The 23,459-nt window shown below is 42.2% G+C and overlaps 1 protein-coding gene across 1 annotated transcript; it reads left to right on the top strand.

Moving 5' to 3' along the window:
* Positions 1 to 6,007: 6,007 nt before the first annotated feature.
* Positions 6,008 to 20,082, top strand: MAL2 (mal, T cell differentiation protein 2). Its single transcript, XM_065399990.1, has 4 exons — positions 6,008 to 6,139; positions 9,235 to 9,405; positions 16,648 to 16,797; positions 20,011 to 20,082. Exons 1-4 carry the CDS (start codon positions 6,008 to 6,010, stop codon positions 20,080 to 20,082), a joined length of 525 nt encoding a protein of 174 aa, XP_065256062.1.
* Positions 20,083 to 23,459: the final 3,377 nt, after the last annotated feature.

Genomic DNA, 23,459 nt, shown 5'->3' with positions numbered 1-23,459 from the left:
AAGCTCAAATATTTCAACTCTTTACATACATTCAGTGCACATATCAGTAAATAACTAGTCAAAGACAAAAGGACATACTACATAGTTATACTGGGAATCTAGATAATTGATGATTAATTAATTAATCATGTTTATTACATGATGTTTATTACATCTTCTAGATAATCTATTTAGCATCGCCTAACGTATGTTCTAAAAGAACTTAAATTAAAGAAGTGGAAAAATGGAAAATTCAAAGGATTCCCTCTTTGTTGACAACAATATATAGGTAATTTTAAAACAATTAACCTACTTTTAAAAACCAAAGTGTCATTCTATCAATGCCATCACACCACTAACCATTGCCATTGTGATGTAGAGAAAATCATGGGTATGAATTTGTGCTTCATGCTCAGACTCCTTATGAATAATTTTGTCATCTTAAAAACTACAGCAACTAATTTTCGACTTCAATGACAATCCGGGGGCTTTACACCATGCTGAAATATAAGATACATGGACAGCGAGGGCAATAGCTATCTAGGAGTGTAGAGCTTGTTTGCATAATTTTTTTAAAACAATGGTTGAAGAGATAGACCTTGCTAAGTACTGTTATCAATACGCTCCTGTCATCTTGTTGATTCTGTAGCCAGCCAGATGAAATAGCAGCATCAGTTCATCCTAATAAGATGCCAAGAGGTGATTGTTAACCTGAAAACACTAGTAACCAAGATGTCCAACATAAACATCTGCCTAAGTCACTGAAACTAAATTTTCAATTTTAAACTATTTTATTGCACTAACCTACTAAAGAATTTAACAAACTTTTAAGCAGGAATCAAGACACATTAAACTCTGTGTGTATGTAAATTATCACAAACAATAATGTAGTACTACATAGCCAAACTGAGATGTTTCAAGATAAATTCCCTATTTCTATTTAAACAGCTAGGATTTAAGGCTAAATCCTCCCCTAACTCTGATTTGGGCTCAGTCACATCTTCTGCATGTGCATCCAAAGGCAAAATTTGGGCATTACTATAGAAAACAACTCTGATTTCAGAAGAGCTTTGCTAATTACGACCATGGCTTAAAGGAATGTGCAGGTTGAAATTAATGGTATATTTAGAACAAGTGAAAGGAAAAATGACATCACATAACATATAATCAGCCTGTAGAATTTGCTGCTGCTGGAGGTCAAAGGCCAATTCTGTGGCTCAGTAATAAAAGAACTGGATAATTTTATGACCAATCACTAACATTTTTTCTACTTATGCAGGATAAGATAATGATAATTAAATCACATGGTTCACAGCATACACTGATCAGGAAGAAATCCACCCACACATACTTCTCCCCATGGATAGCATTGCTCAAGTGACATCATCTATTGGATTATGGCATTCTAGTAAACCAATGACTCACCAGGACTTAACTTTCAAAGAAAAATTATAGCCAAAGAATGACCATTATGATAGTAACAGAGAGAAAATAAAACCTGACACAAAATAGTAATTTAAAACCGCTGTTTCAGAAGTGTCACGAATTGTATATGCCCCAATTCTGAGGTACCTAAATTCAATGGGAATTCTGGGTCTCTCTGTGACAGGGTGGGATATTCTATACCAGACTTTGGACTCAATTTTGTGTGGCTTAATGAGCACATCTAAACTTGTCTAAGGCATCTTATCATATAACACTGCAAACAGTGTGGAAAAGTTGCTTGATACCTCACTGAAGGATGATCTGGTCTAAAATTACACAGTTAGGTTGATGTAAGCTGCCTTGCATCAACCAAGTTGTGGAAGTGTCTTCACTTACATTTGGCTCCAGCTGATGTAAGTGACTCTCTATGCCAATTTAGTAACACCACCTCCCTGAGTGGCGTAGAGTCACGGTCGATGTAATTAAGTCGATGCAGAGTCACTGTAGACGCTGCATTGCCTACATTGATTTTACTGGCTTTCAGGAGCTGTCCCACAATGCCACACGCTGACACTACAATTGATACAAGTGCTCCTGGTGAGAACGTGTATCGCTGACACAAGGAACCAGGTGTGCACACACACAAGTGATTTCATAACTGCAGTGGCTGTAGGTCAACATAATTTTGTAGTGTAGAAATGGCCTGAGAAGCCATCAATAGAGCAATCAATGGCCATTGGCTCCAATTCTCTTTCTACTCCCTATCCCATGGACTTTCTGCACTGGAACCCACAGGTGGGGGAAGGGTCTTGAACATCCCAAGGGAGAACATGGCAAAGAGAGAGAGATATTATTTAAAAGGGGGTGCAACTCTGCAGGGGGCTGATCATCACCATTGGAAGCATAGGCGCCGACTTCCCCCCTTTTCTGTGGGTGCTTGACCCCCCACTCTGCCCCCGGCCATGCCCCCACTCCACCCCTTCCATGAGGCCCTGCCCCGCTTCTTCCCGCCCCCATTCCAACCCCTTCCCCAAAGCCCCCGCCCCAACTCCGCCCCTATTCCAACTCCTTCCCCAAATCCCCGCCCCAGCCCCGCCTCTTCCCCCTCCCAGAGCGTGCGAACAGCTGTTTGGCGGCAGCTCGGGGGGGGGGAGAAAGTGGGAAATGCTGGGAGGTAGGTGGAGCAGCGGGGATGTGGCATGCCCGGGGGGGGAGGAGGAGGTGGGGCGGGGGGGAGAGGAGTTTGGCTGCTGGTGGGTGCAGAGCACCCACTAATTTTTCCCCGTGGGTGCTCCAGCCCCGGAGTCGGCCCCCATGATTGAAAGTAGGGCATGCAGGATATAAAAGGACAGCCTGAGACGCTGACAACCCTCCAACTCCCAGTGAAAACAAACTAAGAAAAGGGGCATTTCAGAACTTTTTTTTATTTGTCAAAGATCTATAACTCTTGAGTGCTTTTAAGATTTAAGGGAGTGTGGTTATAAAATTCCTTTGCTAAACCTATAGGTGCTTTCTTGCAACACGGTCCCTGAAGGAGTTAAACTAGAAGGGCAGAGCACCCACAGCCTATGTGAGACACTTGAGGGTCTGAATGAAAGCAACCAGAGGGCTCAAGAGGTCTAAGGCACTGGTTTGGTGGTCTAGGGCTGCTGGACTGTGGAGTCTCATGTCTCAATGAAGGACTCAGACAAGTGATCTGAGCTTGGGAATGTGCCCTATAGACCCAGAATTAGAAACAGTGACTAGCCTCAGGCCAGATCCAGATGGTTTAGAACAATAGTTCTCAACCAGGAGCACACGTATCCAAGGGGGATGCAGAGGTCTTCCATGATATTTGCCTTGTTTTATAACAGCTTCCAAAAACCACTAGCAAAGTCAGTATAAACTGAAATTTCATATAGACAATATACTGCTCCATATACTATACACCGAAATGAAAGTACAATATTTATATTCCAATTGATTTATTTTATAATTATATGGTAAAAATGAGAAAGTAAGCAATTTTTCAGTAATAGTGTACTGTGACACTTTTGTACTTTTATGTCTGATTTTGTAAGCAAGTAGTTTTTAAGTGAGGTGTAACTTCGGGGTACACAAGACAAATCAGACTCCTGAAAGGGGTACATTAGTCTGGAAAGATTGAGAGCCACTGGTTTAGAACCATGTGGGACCCAGTGGCTGGGCCCTCTTACAACAGACTTGTGTCCGTACAGAAGGGTAACGGTGCAGGTTGTAATACTTAGCGCTTCTGAAAATCAAACACAAGGTACCTCAACATAGTCACCCAAAAATTGAGGTATAATTAGTGAATCATGTAGTCTGAGGAAGCAGAGCAGCTACCCTGGCATGAATCCTTCGTCTGAAAAAGTAATTCTGTTTAAAAAAAAAAGTGAGAATGGTGCACAGATTTGGGATGAAGTTTATTTCATTTTACTCCAATCTATTTTCTGAGTGGGGCAATGCCCCAGATATCTCTACAGAGTATCCATCCTAATCTCAAAATCCTGAATGGGGACAGCAAACAAGAACAAATATTTTATTATTATTTTATCTTTGATCTGTGAAGATATCTTTTACTAAATTAAATGAGATAATAAAGTTTATTATAAGCGGCATGATGAATGCACGTTTCCAGATGTATTTCGGGCTACAAGTTTGGTCTCTCATTAACAACATTTTCCCCTACTGGAATTTAAGTGATAGTCTTTTGTCCTGCTACCCTTTTCTAAACTAGGTGTTACTAAAGTATATATGACAGGTTGGAGGGGAAACCCTCTGCATGTTATAAACAAATCTGAAGAAAGTCCCTGCCTTTAATGTTGAAGTCTCATCATTTCTTCATAAACCTTGTGATATTTGATGTTTTTCTTAAAACTCCAACTCCTGTAGTCAAGTGACTGCATTATAATCTCAGTTTTGGTTGGTTGATTTTTTTAAAGGTATAGTTCTAAGCCTTTGTGGTTGCACAGATAAAGCTTGAAACCGTGAACCCTAAAGTCTCTGTAATGAGAAGGCAAATAAAAAGAATCCCAAATTATTTTTAAAATCTCATGATTATAAACCAATCTCATGATTTTGGTGGTCTGACTGCAGGAGGGATCTGGTCCTGGGTTCAGATTGCAAAAACCCCAGGGACTGGGGGAGTGGGGGCCTGCAGGAGGGGTTCTGGCCCTGAGTGCAGGTTGGGAACACCCCAGGTGCCAGTGGGCTACGGGGGTGTCTCTGGCCAACTGGGCTAGGGATTGAAAGGGGGGGCGGGTCTGGCCCTGGGTTGGGAACAGTCTAGGGACTGGGGACCTACAGGAGGGAAGGCTGGCCCTGGGTTGGGAACACCCTGGGGGCCAGGGGCTACAAGAGTACACGCCCATGCTCACGGCTCCATGGAGGAGCCACCAACTGATATCTGTGGGACCAGGGTGGAATAGAGGCTGGCCCACCAGGGGTTCCTCACCCTCCACAGGTGGTAGATAGTCCTGCCACTTGGAATCAGGGCGGGACACGAGGGCGAGGAAGTGAACCGTGTGGTGCACGAGCGGGTATAGTTGTTTCCTTGGCACGGTTCGGAAGCGAACCGGCTGCAGGGCAGGCAGCGGCTCGGATTGTGGCAGGGAAGGCTCGCAGGACAGGGGCCTGATGAAAAGGTCCGGAGGGCCTGGGGTGAGGGGCAGGCGGGCGGGGGTGTCTGACCCTGAGTTGGGAACACCCTAGGGGCTGGCGGGTTGCGGGGGGCAGAGTGTCTGGTCCTGAGTTGGGAACACCCCAGGGCAGGGCTGGGGGGTTGCGGGGGGAGGAGTGTCTGGCCCCTGAGTTGGGAACACCCTAGGGGCTGGCGGGTTGCGGGGGGGCGGCGTGTCTGGCCCTGAGTTGGGAACACCCCAGGGCAGGACTGGAGGGTTGCGGGGGGCGGGGTGTCTGGCCCCTGAGTTGGGAACACCCCAGGGGCTGCGGGGTTGAGGGGGCGGGGGTGTCTGGCCCTGAGTTGGGACCACCCCAGGGGCTGGCGGGTTGCGGGGTGTCTGGCCCTGAGTTGGGAACACCCCAAGGGCTGGCGGGTTGCGGGGGGCGGGGTATCTGGCCCTGAGTTGGGAACACCCCAGGGGCTGCGGGGTTGAGGGGGCGGGGGTGTCTGGCCCTGAGTTGGGAACACCCCAGGGCAGGACTGGAGGGTTGCGGGGGGCGGGGTGTCTGGCCCTGAGTTGGGAACACCCCAGGGGCTGGCGGGTTGCGGGGTGTCTGGCCCTGAGTTGGGAACACCCCAAGGGCTGGCGGGTTGCGGGGGGCGGGGTATCTGGCCCTGAGTTGGGAACACCCCAGGGGCCGAGTCTGGGCTCATCGCCAGGAGAAGGGGGCTGACGCTGTCTGAAGCCCCCGGAGCCGGCAGCGCCGCTGCCGGCGTCCTGGCGAACCGGGCCTGCCGCCTCCAGGCGCGGCGGTGGGGCGGGCGGCGCGTGCAGCAGTCCCCGGGCTGGGGACTGGGCGGCGCCCGGCGCAGGGGCTGGCCCAGGGCTTGGGTGTTGCACACACGCTTCCTGCACCTGCTCTGGGCGCAGCCTCCCCCCAACCTGCGGCCACGTCAGGGCCAGGCTCACTCCGCGGCAGCATGTCGGCCAGGGGAGGCTCCATGCCGCCGCCCCCCAACCCCGCCGCCTACTTCCCCGCGCCCAGGATCACGCTGCCCGTAGGCTTGGACATCCTGCGCACCTACTCGGGAGCCTTCATCTGCCTGGAGATCGTGAGTGACCCGGGCCGGGGGCTGCTCGGGGAGGGCAATGCTGCTGCCGGGCACGGGCTCCCCGCTCGCCCCCCCCCCTCTTCAGCCCCGGTCCCCTCTTCTCCTCCCCCCATTACCGCCCCCTCTAGTCCCGCTCCCCCCTGTTCCCTTTCCTTTCACTCGCTCCTGCCTTGAATCTCAGTCCCTCCTCCCCCAGCAAATCCCCTTCTCCCAAACATATCCTCAAATCCTTCCTCCTCCTCCGCCCCACAACACCTCCGCTGCCCAGCACTTGTTGCGCTGAGCCCGGAGCGCCTGGGCTGCGATATGAAATGCCCAAAGCAGCAGGGCCAGTTTGTCCTGCATACAGAACGGGGGGGTGCACACCTGCCCGTCCCCCGTGTGCAGGAGCCCAGGCTGCTGCGAACAGGCGGCACCGTAGCCCTGCCACCCCCCTGCTGCTAACCTGCCATTTTGTAGGTGGGAAAGGTGCAGCAGCTGGAGCTGGTGGTGGCCGCATCAGGAGGTTCTGCTCCTGGAGCAGGAAACCGGAGAGCAAGAGCAGACTCTGCATTCTCCTGCCAGGAGCTATTCCCCAAAGGAGGATCCGGGAGAACTGGAGCATTGGACTTTATGCAAGGGGCGGGCGGGGTGGGGTGGGGGGAAGGACAGTCAGTTGGGGGAATGAATGTGTGTAAGGTGTGTGTGGGGGGGCACCACTGAAACCCTTCCCCATGCCTCCATTTTGCCTAATCCCCTGTTTTCCCACCTTAAAGCTTCCCCAGGAAGGGGGATCCTGTCCAACATACAACTGTGCTGAAGTAACACCGGAGGTGTTTGTTCTCCTGATTTCCACTCAGATCTGTGTTTTTCATAGCTGTATCTTGGCTCCTGTTCCATTTTAATTATGGGGCAGCGGCCACAGGACACTGTGTATGTATTTTACACAGTATTATTTTAATCAAGACAATCTTGATCCTCCATACGTTTAGATCAGATTCAGAAGTCCAAGGAAGTAAAAATATACAGTGTGTTTGTTTTTAGGATCCCTCAAACTCTAGCATGCTTAAACCTTACTGGCATGCCCAGTCCCATTGACTTCAATGGGACTACTCATGTCCTCAGAGTTAGGACAAGGGTAAGAGTTTGCAGGATCAGCATCATGATTACTAACAGGTTAGAGGTGAAATGCTGGCACCATTGAAGTTAATGGCAAACTCCCATTGATTTCAATCAGTCCAGGATTTCACCCAGAATGTCTTTCTTCTTACAGTCACAGATTTGAATACTGACCTGGGCCCCAATCTTTCAAATGGATCCCTATAGGCATGCCTTCTCCTCCACATGGGGCCCTGACTTTTTTCAAAATGGCCTCCACACTGGTCCAAGGATCTGCTGGTGTGGATCCAGTTGCAGGACTGGAGCCCAGAACAGCAGTGACCAAAATTAACTGCTTGGCGGATTTGCCAGTTTATGTAACAGGTGCTGACGTTCTCAGGTTAGTCTTGGTGTTTCTATGATATTGGGCCTGCCCACGATCACAGTGGATGTTTAAATTAGTAACCCCGCTACCAGTCTTAGCAGTGGGATGTTGCAGAAAAGATTGTGCTGTTACTACCAATTAAATGTCTGTTCTCTGAATAATGTTCTGAGCCTCCAGTGCTCTAAAGATGGAGAAAACCTGCTTCCTCACAACAACTAAAACCTGAAGAGAATCCCTTGAAAATAACTTGGAAGCTGATCATACTAATCCATGGGAATGCTGAATGCAGGCTGCCAGTGCACTCTTACATCATCAGCCTCATTTTATCCACAGATGGTTGCATTTTATACCAAAGGAGACTTACGTACTCCAAACGCAGGCAACTTCTTCTGAAAATTGAGTCTGAGGTCCTAGATTCAGAAGAAACTGGGCAGGCATGTAGTTCTTGCAGTCTGAAAATTTTATCTCCAACTTTATACTCTGAGAGCTGGGAGGGTTGAATTGGAAATGGTAACCCAATATAAATTTGAGCAGTGCTCAGTTAATAGATGAGTTCTATTTCAATCAAGTTAAGGCTTTCTGTATTAAAGGAACACATTTCAGGAAGCAAGTATCACTCTTAGGCCTGGTCTACACTAACCCCCAAATTCGAACTAAGGTACGCAACTTCAGCTACGTGAATAATGTAGCTGAAGTCGACATACCTTAGTTCGAACTTACCGCGGTTCAGACGCGGTCCACACGCGGCAGGCAGGCTCCCCGTCGACTCCGCGGTACTCCTCTCGCCGAGCTGGAGTACCGCAGTCGACGGCAAGCGCTTCCGGGATCGATTTATCGCGTCCAGACCAGACGCGATAAATCGAACCCGGAACTTCGATTGCCAGCCGTCGAACTACCGCGGTAGTGTAGACCTGGCCTTATAGAGATCTATGTTTATGACTGAAGTCATGAATTGAGAGGATCAGTGTGCTGCAACTTTGTAGGACTAAATTCTGCTCCTAATTATATAGATCTTAATATGAAAAGAATTTGGCTGATATATTTCATTTATCTGACTTTCATGACACAGCAGTCTACCATAGTTATGCTAGTCTTTTATATTTTACTTTTGTTTGTTGCTTTTTACTCTTTTGGGTATAACCAATAAGTCCTATTTATACATTTATAATGATCTCATATCTGTATCTGCTGGGAGCTAACAAAACTATATATGGGTATAAGATTTAGATTTTAATCTCATTTACATCCTTGGCATACCAGTTGCAACAGATACAGATTTATTTATTTCTATTTTAGGATAAATGCATTTTGATAATATTTTCACTTGTCCTGTATTTCCTTCAAAATCAGATTTCAGTGAAACTTTAGAAGCAATTAAGTGATTTAGGAACCTAAATCCCATTTTCAAAAATGATTTACAAGCTTATGTCCCATTGACTTTCAATTACTTAGTCTTTTGAGTAGCTAAGTCACTTTTCAAGAGGGGATTTTTTGAATATTTTACCCCAGTGCCAAAAATTGCACCTGAAAGCTTTTTTAAAAATAAATTAACTGTTAGTTCTTAGTCCGGAGGGGCTGGACAAGATTCAGCGTTAAGCCTTTATTCTCATCATGGTTTTGTTTTTTTCTACAGCTGTTTGGAGCACTTGTCTGGATTTTGATAGCTGCCACTAGAGTTCCACTGCCTCTGCTGCAGGGATGGGTGATGTTTGTGTCAGTGACTGCTTGTTTTTTGTCCATCCTCTTCCTGGGCGTGTTCCTTTTTAGTTATACACACAGAATTGCTGTGGACTGGAACCAGATGGTAAGTTTTTTTTTCCTTGTGAGCATGATTTTATGAGAAAAACAAATTGATCTTACTCTTCATAAGACTCTTAAGGTCTAATCCAAAGCCCATTGAAGTTAATGAAGAAATTCTAATTAATTTTGATGAGCTTTGGATCAGGTCCTTAAATGTTATACTAGTGTTGGTGCCTGGCTTTCACATCATGAATGGCCAAAGCATGGCCTGCAGCACGAATATAGTTCTTCAGAGACTCTTGTCTGCCCTTTTCTTTTAATTTGATAGCACAGCCTGTGGAACTACAGGTCCCAGCATGCAGTGCTCAGTGTTCATTCAATCACATGGCAAGATTCTGCTCATGTTATGATGAAGCTTTACATGCTGAAACCAGTAGTCCTCCCAAGCTGTACCTCCATATTAAAAAAAAAAATAGACAGCAGTAATGTGATCAGTTTTATGCAAGTTACATGCCTATCTCAAACTATTGGAAAGTTACCAAGTGCATCCCTCAGTGACTTATAGTTTGTGCTGTCCTGTGTTATTACCTAAAAAATGTTTTCTTGTGAGGTGTATGCTCGGAATGGGGAGTTTCTAACAGCCTAAAAGTGGTGAAATGCAATACTATATCATTCTATTTTATAGTATTGTGAGGCTTTTTGAGTGAGCAATAACAGGCAGAGAAAATACACAAAGAATCAGACCTTCTAGCAATCTTTATAGTACGCCTCTACCCCGATATAACGCGACCCAATATAACACAGTAAAGCAGCACTCCGGTGGATCAAAGCAAGTTCGATATAACGCGGTTTCACCTATCACGCGGTAAGATTTTTTGGCTCCCGAGGACAGCGTTATATCGGGGTAGAGGTGTATTAAAATGCAGTTATGCCTAATTGCTCAACACCTTCATTAAATAACCTTTCTTCTGTGTGGCTCTTTTTTATTACTGGCAATCATACTGCTTTTAACCGGATTTGTATGTTTCAGTATAAACATCCATGGTTGTGCGTCCCTTGATATCCAAGTAACTGTGTTGAGAGTCCCTAGATCTGTGCGAATCTTGAATCAAAGGTCATCAAACTTCATAAGTTTGGGGTTTGAAAGATTAAACTTGTGTAATGAGTCCATTAGCAGTGATAGTCTGGATTCTGTCCAAACAGACTTTAGCACCATTGCACCAGTGTTTCACTATACATACAAACAAAGTACAACATCAACTCTTAACTTGATTTGTGGTTTAATTCCATTTAAGCTTGTTAAGGGATTGTGAGTTGGATGTTGAGGAAGCTGCAGGGAATTTCACAGAGGGTGGTTAGTGTTGTTCAGTGGCAGTCACGTATGCAGGAAAGCACATAAAGCATGTGCATTACTTTTAAGCAAGTGAATAGTGTCATTGGTTCCACTGAAACCAATGACAGACTTAAAGTTCTGCACATAATTAAGTGCTTTGCTGGACTGGAGCCATAGTGCTTTTTTGCATGTTCAAAGTACTACACAAACATTCATCCTATAACTCTCCTTGTAAGTATTCATTATACATTATTGATTTTGCCCTATCAAATGCTTGTTGGCTATTTTTATATTTGGTAGGACAGGGAATTTTGACACCTCTCTGTGATAAACTGAGTGCTGCTGCTGGAATCTCCCTTATGGGAGAAAAATAGTAATAGGCGCACATCATCTGTGAATGTGCCTATGATGTTTGCCTGTGATTTTGTTAAAAATTCCCCATGATTAACAGGTCAAAGAAATGGGATATGAACCTTTTATACCTAGTTCACTGGCTCAATATACAGTCCAGATCACTAATCACCAAAAGATAATTACTATTTGGCCACAGTTCAGCATAGTACCTGCTGGACCTAAATTTATGTCCTGTAGTATGCTGGACCTAGATTTTTTCAGCAAGATACCATGACTTCTACATTGCTGGAATCTATTGCAAATGGCAAATTCTGTGGAGGACTTAAAAAAAACCCGAGTTTTTTTCAATCTGGTTATATAAACTCATTTTTTTATTTTTAAATAAAAAGATAGTATACCATGTTGCTGTTTGTTCTAACACTTAAATTGGAAAGTGTTTAAAGAAAAATATTTTTGTATTATTCCTTATGCTGCAGAAACTAAAATTTGGCATGGAATTCAGAATGGCTAATTAAGGCTAGTGGTTTAAGAAGGCCAAAAATGGGAAAAGTCCAGGCACATTATTTTAATTATTATTGCTTGTCATGGAAAATTATAAGAGTCTAGTATCTTTTATTTTAAAATAAAAATAGTTTAAAACCCCCAAACTCCACTCTCCTGGATGCAAATGAGTAGCACTTTTAGGGTAAGATTCTGCCAACCTTACTCTGAGCAGTACCTTATTTCCTGCTTAGCCCTATTGAATCTAGTGTGATTACTCATGGGAGTAAGACACTAACTCAGCATGAGTAAGGAAGTTGTGTTGCTCCCAGTGGTTCTCAAACTTTTGTACTGGTGACCCCTTTCACATAGCAAGCCTCTGAGTACGACCCCCCCCCTTATAAATTAAAAACACTTTTTAATATATTGAGCACAATTATAAATGTTGGAGGCATAGCTGGATTTGGGGTGGAGTCTGACAGCTCACAACCTCCCATGTAATAACCTCGCGACCCCCAGTTTGAGATCCCCTGCTTTATACTGAACCAGATGATATGACAAAGACCATAGACTTTATTCTCTGCTGCCCTATATATTGTGTTGTCATTTACATCTGCGCAAACTAGGTGTAAGCTACCATTCCATTCTGATCTGGTAGTATTTTACACACACTTTGCACAAGATTTAAGTGATTGTGCCAGGTGTAAGGCAGTGGAAAATTGGGCACCATGCTTTTTTATTTAAAAATCCTAACAGTAAACAGTTAGGTTTTGGATCACAGGCATCATGTCCCGGATAGAACCTTACCGTTGATACATATCTTCACTGTAACTATTGCCAGGGAAGTTAGAGTGTTTGGCATCTGGATGGAGGAAATGACAGCTTCTCTTTTGAAAATATCTCTTCTGTGTACAGCTAGGACTAAGCTACTCACTGAACAGTATCAGGGGGTAGCCATGTTAGTCTGTATCCACAAAAACAACAAGGAGTCTGGTGGCACCTTAAAGACTAACAGATTTATTTGGGCATTATGGAATAGGGATTATAAATTCTAATTCTATAGTATGAGACAATATATTCATGTAATGTTTAAGAAAAGTTTTGTAAATGAGTTCCAATAGGTCAAGGATTAGGGACCCAATCTTATGGGGTTCCAGGGGCTTCTGTATAGATTATTTAGGTTAATCTTTCTATCTACCCAATGGGACTCAGTGCTCAGTCTAGAAGATACTTAGTTTTGCAGATACTTAGAGATGCTTAGTTTTGCAGTTCTCCAACTGTGGATTTGTGTCTCCAAAGATAACATGCTTGTTAACAGGAAAAATGTTTTTAAATAAATAATATATAGAGGTGAGAAATAACAGACCTCAACCCTATTGTCCCTCTGCAAATTTGTGTACACAGAGTCAATCCCTTACCTCTCTCTAAAAGTGAAAAGTTTCAAAAAATAGAAGATTGTTGGGGGCGGAATAGAGCTGGACAAGGAGAAGAAGTCTGGAGATAAATGTGAGACGGGAGGGACAGGCAGTAGAAACAAAAGTGAAGCTGAGCAGCATATTCCAGAAGTCTTGAGGTCTTTCTGAATGTAGCCTTCATTGATTTGAGATCTACCATACCATTCTCTCACTAGAAGGGAAAACCTATAATGGCAGCAGGCCGTAAAAGAGACCCAGTTTGGGAATATTTTAATGAAGTTCCTCTACCTGTGGGTAAGACAGACATGCCTGCAAAATGTAAACAGTGCAACAAAGAAATGCAAGACCTGGTTGCCCAAATGAAACAACATCATGAGAAGTGTTCCTTCTCAGGAGGAAGCTGCGTTGAAGATGATGAAAGGAACGTGTCTGAACATGCAGGATCTTCAGGTTGGTAAACTTTTTTATTTCAGACTTCTTTCTTAAGGACTGTCTGTCTTCCTTCTGGACTATTCTTGAATTCTCATGTTTGAGCAAAAAATATAGTTGTTACTCTATGGTACTATCATTTTAGATGCAGTTGTGATAAAAAATAAATAGCTGAAATAGGCAGATCTTCCTTTTACAGTTTCACCTTTAAAGTAGTACTGTGTGTCAGTGAATGCAATGAGTAATACTAAATGAGCAGTATGGTAATAATAATTAAATAACTGCATTGACTTATTTTGTTTAGGAGAATCCATCCTCAACATACAGGATTCTGAAGACTATCCACCTTCAAGATCACCATCATTTTCTATCGTTTCAGAGTTATCTGCCAATGATAGTGTTTCAGTCCCATCATGTATGTCACATAGCCACAGTATATCACCTGTAGCAAAAAAAAAAAAAAAAAAAAATCTCCATCATCCAAAAACAACCATAGATAAGTTTGTGATAAGAACCAGCAGATTACAAAAAGAGGTAATTGATGAAAAAATTGCCCGGTTCGTATATGCAACAAACTCTCCTTTCCGTCTGATTGAGAACCCATGCTTCATTAACATGGTTCAGTCATTAACACCAGGATACAGTCCACTCAACAGAGCAGATGTCGCAGGCAAATTGCTGGATAAAGTGTATGAAAGAGAAATTGAGCACTGTGCAAAAGATCTAGAGGGTAAAATTGTTAACCTGAGTCTTGATGGGTGGAGCAATGTGCACAATGGTCCTGTTGTATGTGCTTGTGTGACAACAGAAGAAAGAAATGTCTTCCTTACACAAACAATTGATACATCAGGAAATGCACACACAGCAGAATACTTACAAGAAGTAGCAGTAAAAGCTAGAACAAACTGTGGGGGGGAAAATTAAAATGTCTAGTACGCAGCTAGGTCACAGACAATGCTGCAAATGTATCCAAGATGAGAAGAAATCATTTAGAAGAGAGTCCCAAGCTAATAACATATGGTTGCAGTGCTCATTTGATGCACCTCCTAGCCAAAGACTTCAGTGTTCCAGAAATAAAGGCTAATCTTGTTGAAATTGCAAAATACTTCTGTAACAACCACTTTGCAGCAGCGGCTCTGAAAAAAGTGGGAGGAACCAAGCTAACTCCCACAAGACATGCGATGGAACTGTTTTGAGCACTATATCAAGAACTGGCCTAATCTGATGATAGTTTGTGAACAAAATTGTGAAAAAATATATGGCACTGTCACAGCCAAAGTTCTCAACATTGGGCTTAAGAGAAATGTTGAACACATGCTGAGTACCCTGAAGCCTATTTCTGTAGTCTTGAACAATATGCAGGGAAATAGATGTTTTATTGCTGACACTTGAAATTTGGAAGGAACTGAGTGAGGTCTTAAAAAGAGAAATATGCAATGACAGAGTTAAATTACAAGCATTAAAAAAATGAGCGGGATAAGCACTATCTCCAGCTCATTTTCTTGAAAATATTCTCAATACTCGGTATGAGGGTCAAACCTTAACTGCTGAAGAAGAGGAGTTGGCTATGACATGGACATCCAGCAATCATCCCTCCATAATGCCAACTATAATAAACTTCAGCACTAAGGGTGAACCATTCAAGAAATATATGTTTGCTGGTGATGTTTTAAAGAAAGTCACACCAGTGAACTGGTGGAAGTCACTTAAGCACTTGGATTCAGAGACTGTTGAAGTGATAATCTCACTTTTAACAGCAGTAGCTTCTTCTGCTGGTGTAGAAAGAATATTTTCTTCCTTTGGACTAATTCATTCCAAATCGCTTGGGACCAGAAAAAGCAGGAAAGCTTGTTTTTCTTTTCCAGATTATGAACAAACAGGAAAACGAAGGTGAAGATGACTGAGTTAGCTGCAGAAGCCAATATTTTAAGTTTTCATGTTGACCTGGCTGACATAGTCAATTTAATTTTTGTTTTTTGTTTTTTAATATTTCATTTAACTCTTTTTGTTAAAAACAATTTTAACACAAACAAACTTGATTTTAAAAAAAACTTGAATATTTAAGTAAATTCAAATTTCATATAGATGTTTTGTTAAAATATTATGTTTGCTGTTGAAGAAAAAAATCCAAAATACATAATGTTGTTGTTTTTAGTTAAATAAAACAATTTAATTGTTTGTCTGGTGATGTTCTCCTCCTAATACAGCATGGCAGGAAAATCCTCCAAATATTAATGCTTAACCTGTTGAATTGGAGATAGTTCACCTCCCAGTGACTTCATAAATATCTGCTTCAATTACCTTTGGTAAATGAAATAACCAAACAATCATTCATTTTCTGATATAGCTGTAAAACTAATACGAAAAGTTTTCAAAATAAATCACTTTAAAAATGTATAGTGTGTACCTTCTAAAAATGAAACCTACATCTGTCTCTGAGTTGTGAAGAATATGTATTAAGGTTATAACAACCAACAAGAATGCACTTTTATGTAGAAATCCATGATTAAATCAAGTCTTCCTGACTAGTGATTTAAATCATGATTTAAATCAGATCCACCCTGATTCTGTAAACTGTGTGTTTTACAGAATAGGAATAGAAATATTTTAGAGAGGTTTTAAAAGCTTTATTGTATCCCTCAGCCTGGAAAGTCAGAATCTTAGTGCCTGGAGCTGAAATGTACAGGACTCGGGAGAGAGAAATTAAAACTAACACTTAAAACACCTCTTTAAATGAATGTAAATAGCAAATGTTTGTATACACAAATGTGCACAATATAGTGTGTGTGTGAGAGATGAATAATAGGATGTGCTTTGTGTTTTACTATAAATATGGTATGCACCATACTACTTTGAAATAGTGGTTGTGGTTGCTTTTTTAGTAACAAAGTTGCTGGGTTATTATAGCCATTATTGCAAATGTGCCTTAAAACATGGCAACATAATTGCTGACCTAGATCACTTAAGAGGTCAAGCTATATTTATTTTAAAGGTGTGGGTTTTGTTGTGTTGTTATGTTACTCTGCAATACTATAAAAACAAAACTGAGTTGTATCACTTTGTATACTTTTTAGGATACAAAAATTAAAGTTTCTTACTATGGTGTGATTCATTGTAATATGACTACACTCTGATGCCATTAATTTTAGATGAATGATCTGAACGTCTTCTATGTGGCACCTCTAAGCTTGCTTTTGTTTGCATTTTGTTTGCACTGAAACTCAGAGATTGGTTAGGAAGAATGCACATATCCAATCAGTTACAATATAGACTAAATCTGTCACTTTCTTTTCAGGATTTTCTTTTCCATGCAGCTACTTTTGTCTTTTATTTTGGAGCATTTTTATTGCAAGCAGCAACAACATCTCTGCATAATTATCGAGTTCCATCAAATGTCACTACGTTGCTAAGTGATCAAGACTATAACATAAGCATAGCAGCCTCAGTAAGTATTTCATAGATATACATCAAGAGATGGAAGTCTGTTTTAACCCTTTTTAGCTACCCAAATAATCTAATGGCTAACTAGAATGTAAACTTTTCACGGAAGGGACTGTCTGTTTTTGTGTGTTACACAGCACAGAATAGTCACATATTGATAATTTAATTTTGTTATTTCTCCCCTACCCCAATAAGTTGTTACTGTGTGGTAGGTATTTGTTTCACTACAGAATAATGTTCTTTATAAGGGAACATTTAGAGTGAGTCATACTAGTCGGTGGAAGTAAAGGCTTAATTATTAATTGTTTTCCTTTGCATCTGAATGATGCTGCCTCTTCCATAGATGTATGCCAATGGGTTTAGCACAAGGAATTGGAAATACTGTTCTTAGTTTTTACACCTTCTAACAGTGTCTTGTTTAGATCATGGGATCATAGACGTTTATTTAAGCTTATTAAAAACCTCTATAGGTGTCCATCACAAAAATTAAAATACACAATACAGAAATGATAAAAGACTGCTCAACCCACCTAGACATAAATATCTACCAGCTGATATGAAGATAAAACAAATAAATTGCTCCAGTGCTCAGCCCATCCTCTCTGAAAGGCAAAACAATTTATGGATGAGCTTTGCAGCTTGACAAATGCAGGCTGCAGTGGGTCTAGATGTGAAGAATTAGTTTCAAAGTCCAGGAAGCTCACTGAGAGTACTCTACAAGCAGCATCCTCCCAGTTATAACAAGGCAGCTCCAGCTGATCCTAGCTGTGGCAGTATGGCATGGGAACAGAGATTAACCATGTCCCAAATCAGTCAGGTCTGTATAATAGGTCAGCATCCTGAATTCTACCCAGAAACTTATGAGAAGCCATTACAGCTCCTAGATGTCTGATGTAAAGTTCCACTTAGTATGCAGAATTCCTGCCTTTCTCATAGTTCTGCTGAGCTGTAGTGGGTTGGGGGGCTCTTGTGAAGCTCCCCATTGGACTGTTCCAGGCTGTAGGTGGGGAAGAAGCTCCAGTCTCTAGGCCCCTCACAGTGCTGATGGGATATGGGGAAGAAGAGCCAAACAGAAGAGCTCTGACCCCTAGCTCCTTCACAACTGTTCCCCAAGTGTCTTAATTAAACTTAGTGTGTATGAAAATAATTATCATCTTGTCACACATTCATTTTTACTGCCATTAACCAAGAAAGTGTTAAATAAAGACTGCATAGAGAAAACAGAAAAATTAAAGCCCTGCTAAATATCTGCTGTCAAGACAGTGACCTTCCAGCTGTTTATATTATCGATTAAAGCATGTGTGTAGGTTCTTTTTAAAAAAGTAATAATCTCAGCAGTTATTAGCATTTGTTTTCCAAACATTCATTATCTCACTCAAAGCATGTGTAGTATGGGTAGGATGTAATAATCTAAGTGACTCCAAGTACAGAGAGGGAGAGGCAGGTCTCCATCATTCTGACCAGGAAACATCAGAAAATATTTCAATTTAATAAACAAATCCCTTTCTAGTTTCCATCCTCCCTAGTTCTTCACAAATGAATTCATAGAGCCATCTAGTATAACTTCTAGGATGAACACAAACATAGATTTCACCTTATGATCCCTGCAGCGAAACAACTTGTGATTAACCTAGAACACATCTTACAGAAAGACATCCGGTCCTTATTTAAAGACCGTAAGTGCTAGAAACTTTACAACATCCCTTGGTAACTTATTCCAGTAGCTGATTATCTTCAATGATCCCCTCCCCCCCCAAAAAAAAAATTGTGCCCATTTCCTTATTTCTACAAGTAAATAATAAATGTTGATACCATATTGTTTTAGTGGTAGCTTTCTCCTCAGTTTATGTTTGCTGGAGGCAGATGCATTAATTTGGAGATGAATGAAATTAAATATGAATACAAACAAAAGCCAAATGACTGTGTTCATCCTTGATAATGAGAAGAAACTTAATTACAAGGTATAAAAATAAGTATTTAAGAGGGTTGCACCAGGACCTAGGTAAAAGACCTACTTTAGTTACAAAGTAGCAAAGTGATGTCCGGATTTGATGCTTTTGACACAATGTTATCAAAGCCATAGCACGTAGGCTCTCGACCAGAGGGTCATGATAGAGCAGGGGTCGGCAACCTACGGCACGCGTGCCAAACACGGCACGCAAGTCGATTTTGACTGACACGCTGCTTCCTGCCATGGTCCCGGCCCCCAGCCCCCCAGCCCCACTCAGCCCCCCCCCCCCCCCCCCCCGCCCACCGCTCTCCCCTGCAGGGGCAGGAGGCAGAAGCTTGGTCCTGTGGCAGCCAAGCTTCTCCCCTCCCCCGCTTCTTCCCCCAGCGTGGTGCTTTCCTGCCACTCCTCCTCTCCTTCCATGCACCGATCAGCTGATGGCCCTTGCGAGGGGGAGAGGGAGAAGTGGCAGTGTGCTCGCTGCTCCGTAGAGGAGGCAGAGAAGAGGTAGGGACGGGGCCTTGGGGAAGGGGGTGGAACAGGGCATATCCCTTCCAGCCCCCTGCCATGAGCACCCCCACGAGCCGAGCACCCCAGCCCTCTGCCCTGACCCCTGAATCCCCCACACTCCCATTGCCCTCTGCCCTGACCCCTGAACCCCCCCACACACAGCCTTCTGCCCTGCACCCCCCACACACCCCCAGCCATCTGCCCTGACCCCCACCCCCAGCTCTCTGTCCTGACCCCTGAACCACCACCCCCAGGTCTGGGGTCCCAGCTGCCGGCCCCTTGCCAGCCGGCATCCTGGACGCAGGCCCCGCTCAGCCCGCTGCTGGCCTAGGTGAACAGAACCCCAGGCTGGCAGCAGGCTGGGCTGAGCAGGCTGGCGGCGTAAGATCAACATTTTAATTTAATTTTAAATGAAACTGCTTAAACATTTTGAAAACCTTGTTTACTTTACATACAACAATAGTTTAATTCTATAATATAGACTTATAGAGCGAGACCTTCTAAAAAACGTTAAAATGTATTACTGGCACGTGAAACCTTAAATTAAAGTGAATAATTGAAGACTCGGCACACTACTTCTGAAAGGTTGCCTACCCCTGTGATAGAGTCACAGGGGGTCACAACCAATCTTCATTATGGCTTTTGGGCTAACTGTGGGGAAATTTTGAAGCTTCCTTGTAAAATGTGGTTATGGGAAAAGTTGAGGAGCACTGGAGTAATAGAAATCTCATGTGTGATTCATCTCATTTTCTTCTGCAGATTTTTGCCTTTGCAACAACTATCTGTTATGGTTGTAGCACAGCCCTTGCTTTAAGAAGATGGAAACTATAGCACTTGAAGAGGTTAATGGTTCAGCATTCTAGTTTAGTTTGTGTAATTGTGTATAAGATCAAATTAAATGCCACTTGTCTTTCAAACTGTAACAGAATTCCAAAAGGCTTTTATGTATAAACTCTATTTTAAAAATGTTAAAAATGCAGATAAGCTCATATCAGAATTACTTTAATTGAAATAATCTGTGATTTTTTTTTTTACTTTTATTATATGCTAATTAGAAGCATTATTCTACTATCTATATAGTATTATAGAGTTTAGTGAGAAATAGATGCATCGTTAGCAGACAACTGAATTTTGGTGCTAAACAATTAGGAGGGAGGAAGTGGAAGGTAAATAAATGTTATATGCACAGGCAGCTAAAAGCTACAAGTTGCAATGCCTATGGTTAATTATTATTAAAAGCCCCACTCCTGCAATAAGCTCCAAGTAAGCAGAATCCTTGGGTCTCTGCACAGATTCAAGCATCTGCCACACAGTGCTCCTTGCAGGATGAGGGCCTACCTTGACTTTTGTGAGATTGCCTTAATATTTTTTAAAGCAAAACTTAAAGAAAAACTGTTTTAATTTCCTTCCAGTACAATCTTGTGAAATACTTTACAGCCATTTCTGGCAGTGATGATTTGATCTTTTCTATAATTGTGTTGTATTCCTTAGTAAATACAAATTGTTTAGTACTATTGGTCTGTAGTTTCCTATATTCACAGATTTAGTTCTGTCAAGTCTATTTATATTGCAAAATGTAAACAGTGCATTTGTGTTGTGTATATCTGTGGTATGTTTTGGTTTACAACAAATACTTTGTTGTATTTGCACTGTTTCACCTTGTTGTGGGTACAGTTTTTACTTCATGTGCTGCATTTATGTTGTTTACTGTATGAGTCGATATCGTTTGAATGGAGTATTACAGAATGTTGAATTCTCTCTGATCTGAATTTTTGCAGTGGTTTATTTGTTGCATCCTAAAGCCCCAATCTTGCAAAGGAATCTTTACATGGGCAGATCCTTATGCCACTGCAGAGTCTTGCTGAAGTCAGTGGGACATCATTGGAGCATAAGGATCCACCCAGGGAGATGCTTTTGCAGGAATGTTGAAGTCTGATCAAATTTGCTTTGAATATCCCAGTTATGTAATGAAATACATGAGGTATAAATGCACCAAACTCAACTTAACAAACGTGTTATACCGTATCACTTCCCTCCCCCATTATCACTATTTAGCAGATATTTTTAAAAAAATGTAATAACTTTAGTTCTTGCAAAAGTGCCAAATTGTTAACCTCAGAGACTGAAGACCCCTTGTCATCAATAGAAAAGCAACAGTGTAAGCTTCATTACAATATCCTCCGTGCATTTGTTCTGTAGAGACCACTTGCAAGTGGACAGGGCAGTACGCTTTCTTGCCTACTCAAAACTGGTCTATACCTAGAACTTAGATTCATCTAGCTACATCACTCAGGGCTGTAAATTCATTCCCTCTGGAGTATAGTCAGGTCGACCTAACCCCCATTGTATATGCAGCTAAGTCAAAAGAAGAATTCTTCTGGCAAACTAGCTGCCACCTCTTGGACAGGTGGATTACCTACATTGATGGAAAACCCTCTTCCATCGATGTAGGAAGTGTCTGTATCATAGGCGGACTGTGGGCCAAATCCAGATAGCAAAATATTTGTATTTACTTATCATTATTGTTTTTGTTTTTTATTATTTTCTCTGGAATCTGGACCTTGACTATACCTTGACCGAGAAATTTGGACCTTGATAAAAAACAATTGACTATCTCTGGTCTACACTATAGCTTCAGCACTGTAGCAGTGCCATTTTAATGCAGACATGGCCTCAGTCTCAGCATGCCAACAATGATGCTAGTTGCAGTGAAGATACATGAGGATCTCTGCTGGGAGCCTAACTCATTTGACATGTGCAACTGAATCACTATCAATAGTGACAACTTTCCGTCAGTACTGGCCTGGGCCAATTTTATATCAATGACCTGGAAATGAATGGCACCTTCTCAATGCCCTGAGCCATTTAACTCTCCAGAACTATTGTAATAAGTTGATTTGGTACATTTCATTTTCTGAAAATGTCTATCTTCCTCCCTCTTTGCACTGGCTGAATCTTCAAGTCTTTACTCTCATCTAACGTGAATTGTGATTATAAATTTTGTCTCATGCAATATGGCACAAAACAAAACACTGGATTTCATATTGAATAAAATTACTTTACACTGGAGTGTACAGACGAAAGGGATTTCTCCCCAAGATATAACAGTGACTTACACTCACACTGGATTAAAGCATTTAATGCAGCTATTTGATACTGTGGTTACTAATAGATTTTCATCACTTGGATATTGGTACAAAGAGTAGAAATCTCAAATATTTGATTAAATTGATGCTAGCTTTATTAAAAGAATAAGAATTCTTGAGAGGGTACTTGCACAAAAATCACAACACTTGTAAACGTATAATGTGGAACAGAGAATAAAATAGTGAAACAGTAAGACTTGGACTGTATGAAAGGTGACACTGACTCTAGCGGGAGAGGACAGTGCAGATATACATGGTGATGGTGGGAAAGAACCACACTTGACAGATGCTAGTCAGATCCCTTAATGCACCAGTGAAAGGTTTTCATACCACTGCAATGTGTGGGGTATTAGAACCTGTTTAGTGTAGTGAGAAATGGCTAATCTCTTCCCTCCTGCTCTAAGAGTCAAAGACAGGCAAAGGACAGAGTTGGAGAGGAAAGTTAACTTCTTGAAACAAGAGTGATTTGCTTAGCTAAAAATAGAGGCATATTTCCTGTCTGCCACCATCACCTTTTCTTTTGCAATGAAAGATGTTATGTTAGACTCTGATGCAGGTACACCTCTACCCCGATATAATACGAATTCGGATATAAAGCGGTAAAGTAGCGCTCGGGGGGGGGGGGGCTGCGCGCTCCAGCGGATCAAAGCAAGTTCGATATAACGCAGTAAGTTTTTTTGGCTCCCAAGGACAGCATTATATCGGGGTAGAGGTGTACAAGTAAACAAACACTAAAACAGAATATAAGGATGCAGTCACACAATAAAGAAACAGTAAATGGTTTATTACTTCATAGTTGAACCTGGAATTGCAGAGGTGGTTCTGAAACAGGGCTCAGCATGATGTGGGAGTCTGTATCCGAACATTTTGGGGCGGGGGCAAGTATAATGCAGTCCTTCTGATGTTCATTACACATGATGATTATAGACTGTAAGTGAGTGTCAATATAAAATAATAAGACAAAAAGACATTTTATATTTTAAAAATGCATGCGTGTGCACACACACATAATCCCTAGAGCTCAGGGCTATGAGCAGGCCTCTTCAGAGAATGGAGCAGTAG

The sequence above is a fragment of the Emys orbicularis genome, chromosome 2 (assembly GCF_028017835.1).
Source record: "Emys orbicularis isolate rEmyOrb1 chromosome 2, rEmyOrb1.hap1, whole genome shotgun sequence".
Taxonomy (NCBI): Eukaryota; Metazoa; Chordata; order Testudines; family Emydidae; genus Emys; species Emys orbicularis.
This window is presented reverse-complemented; position numbering and strand designations above follow the sequence as displayed.

What these genes read in the sequence shown, in the direction of transcription:
- MAL2 (XM_065399990.1), top strand. Translation starts at nt 6,008, where the DNA reads ATGTCGGCCAGGGGAGGCTCCATGCCGCCGCCCCCCAACCCCGCCGCC. An exon ending in CCTTCATCTGCCTGGAGATC is followed by an intron (nt 6,140 to 9,234) that starts GTGAGTGACCCG and finishes TTTTTTCTACAG; the next exon opens with CTGTTTGGAGCACTTGTCTG. An exon ending in CTGTGGACTGGAACCAGATG is followed by an intron (nt 9,406 to 16,647) that starts GTAAGTTTTTTT and finishes CTTTCTTTTCAG; the next exon opens with GATTTTCTTTTCCATGCAGC.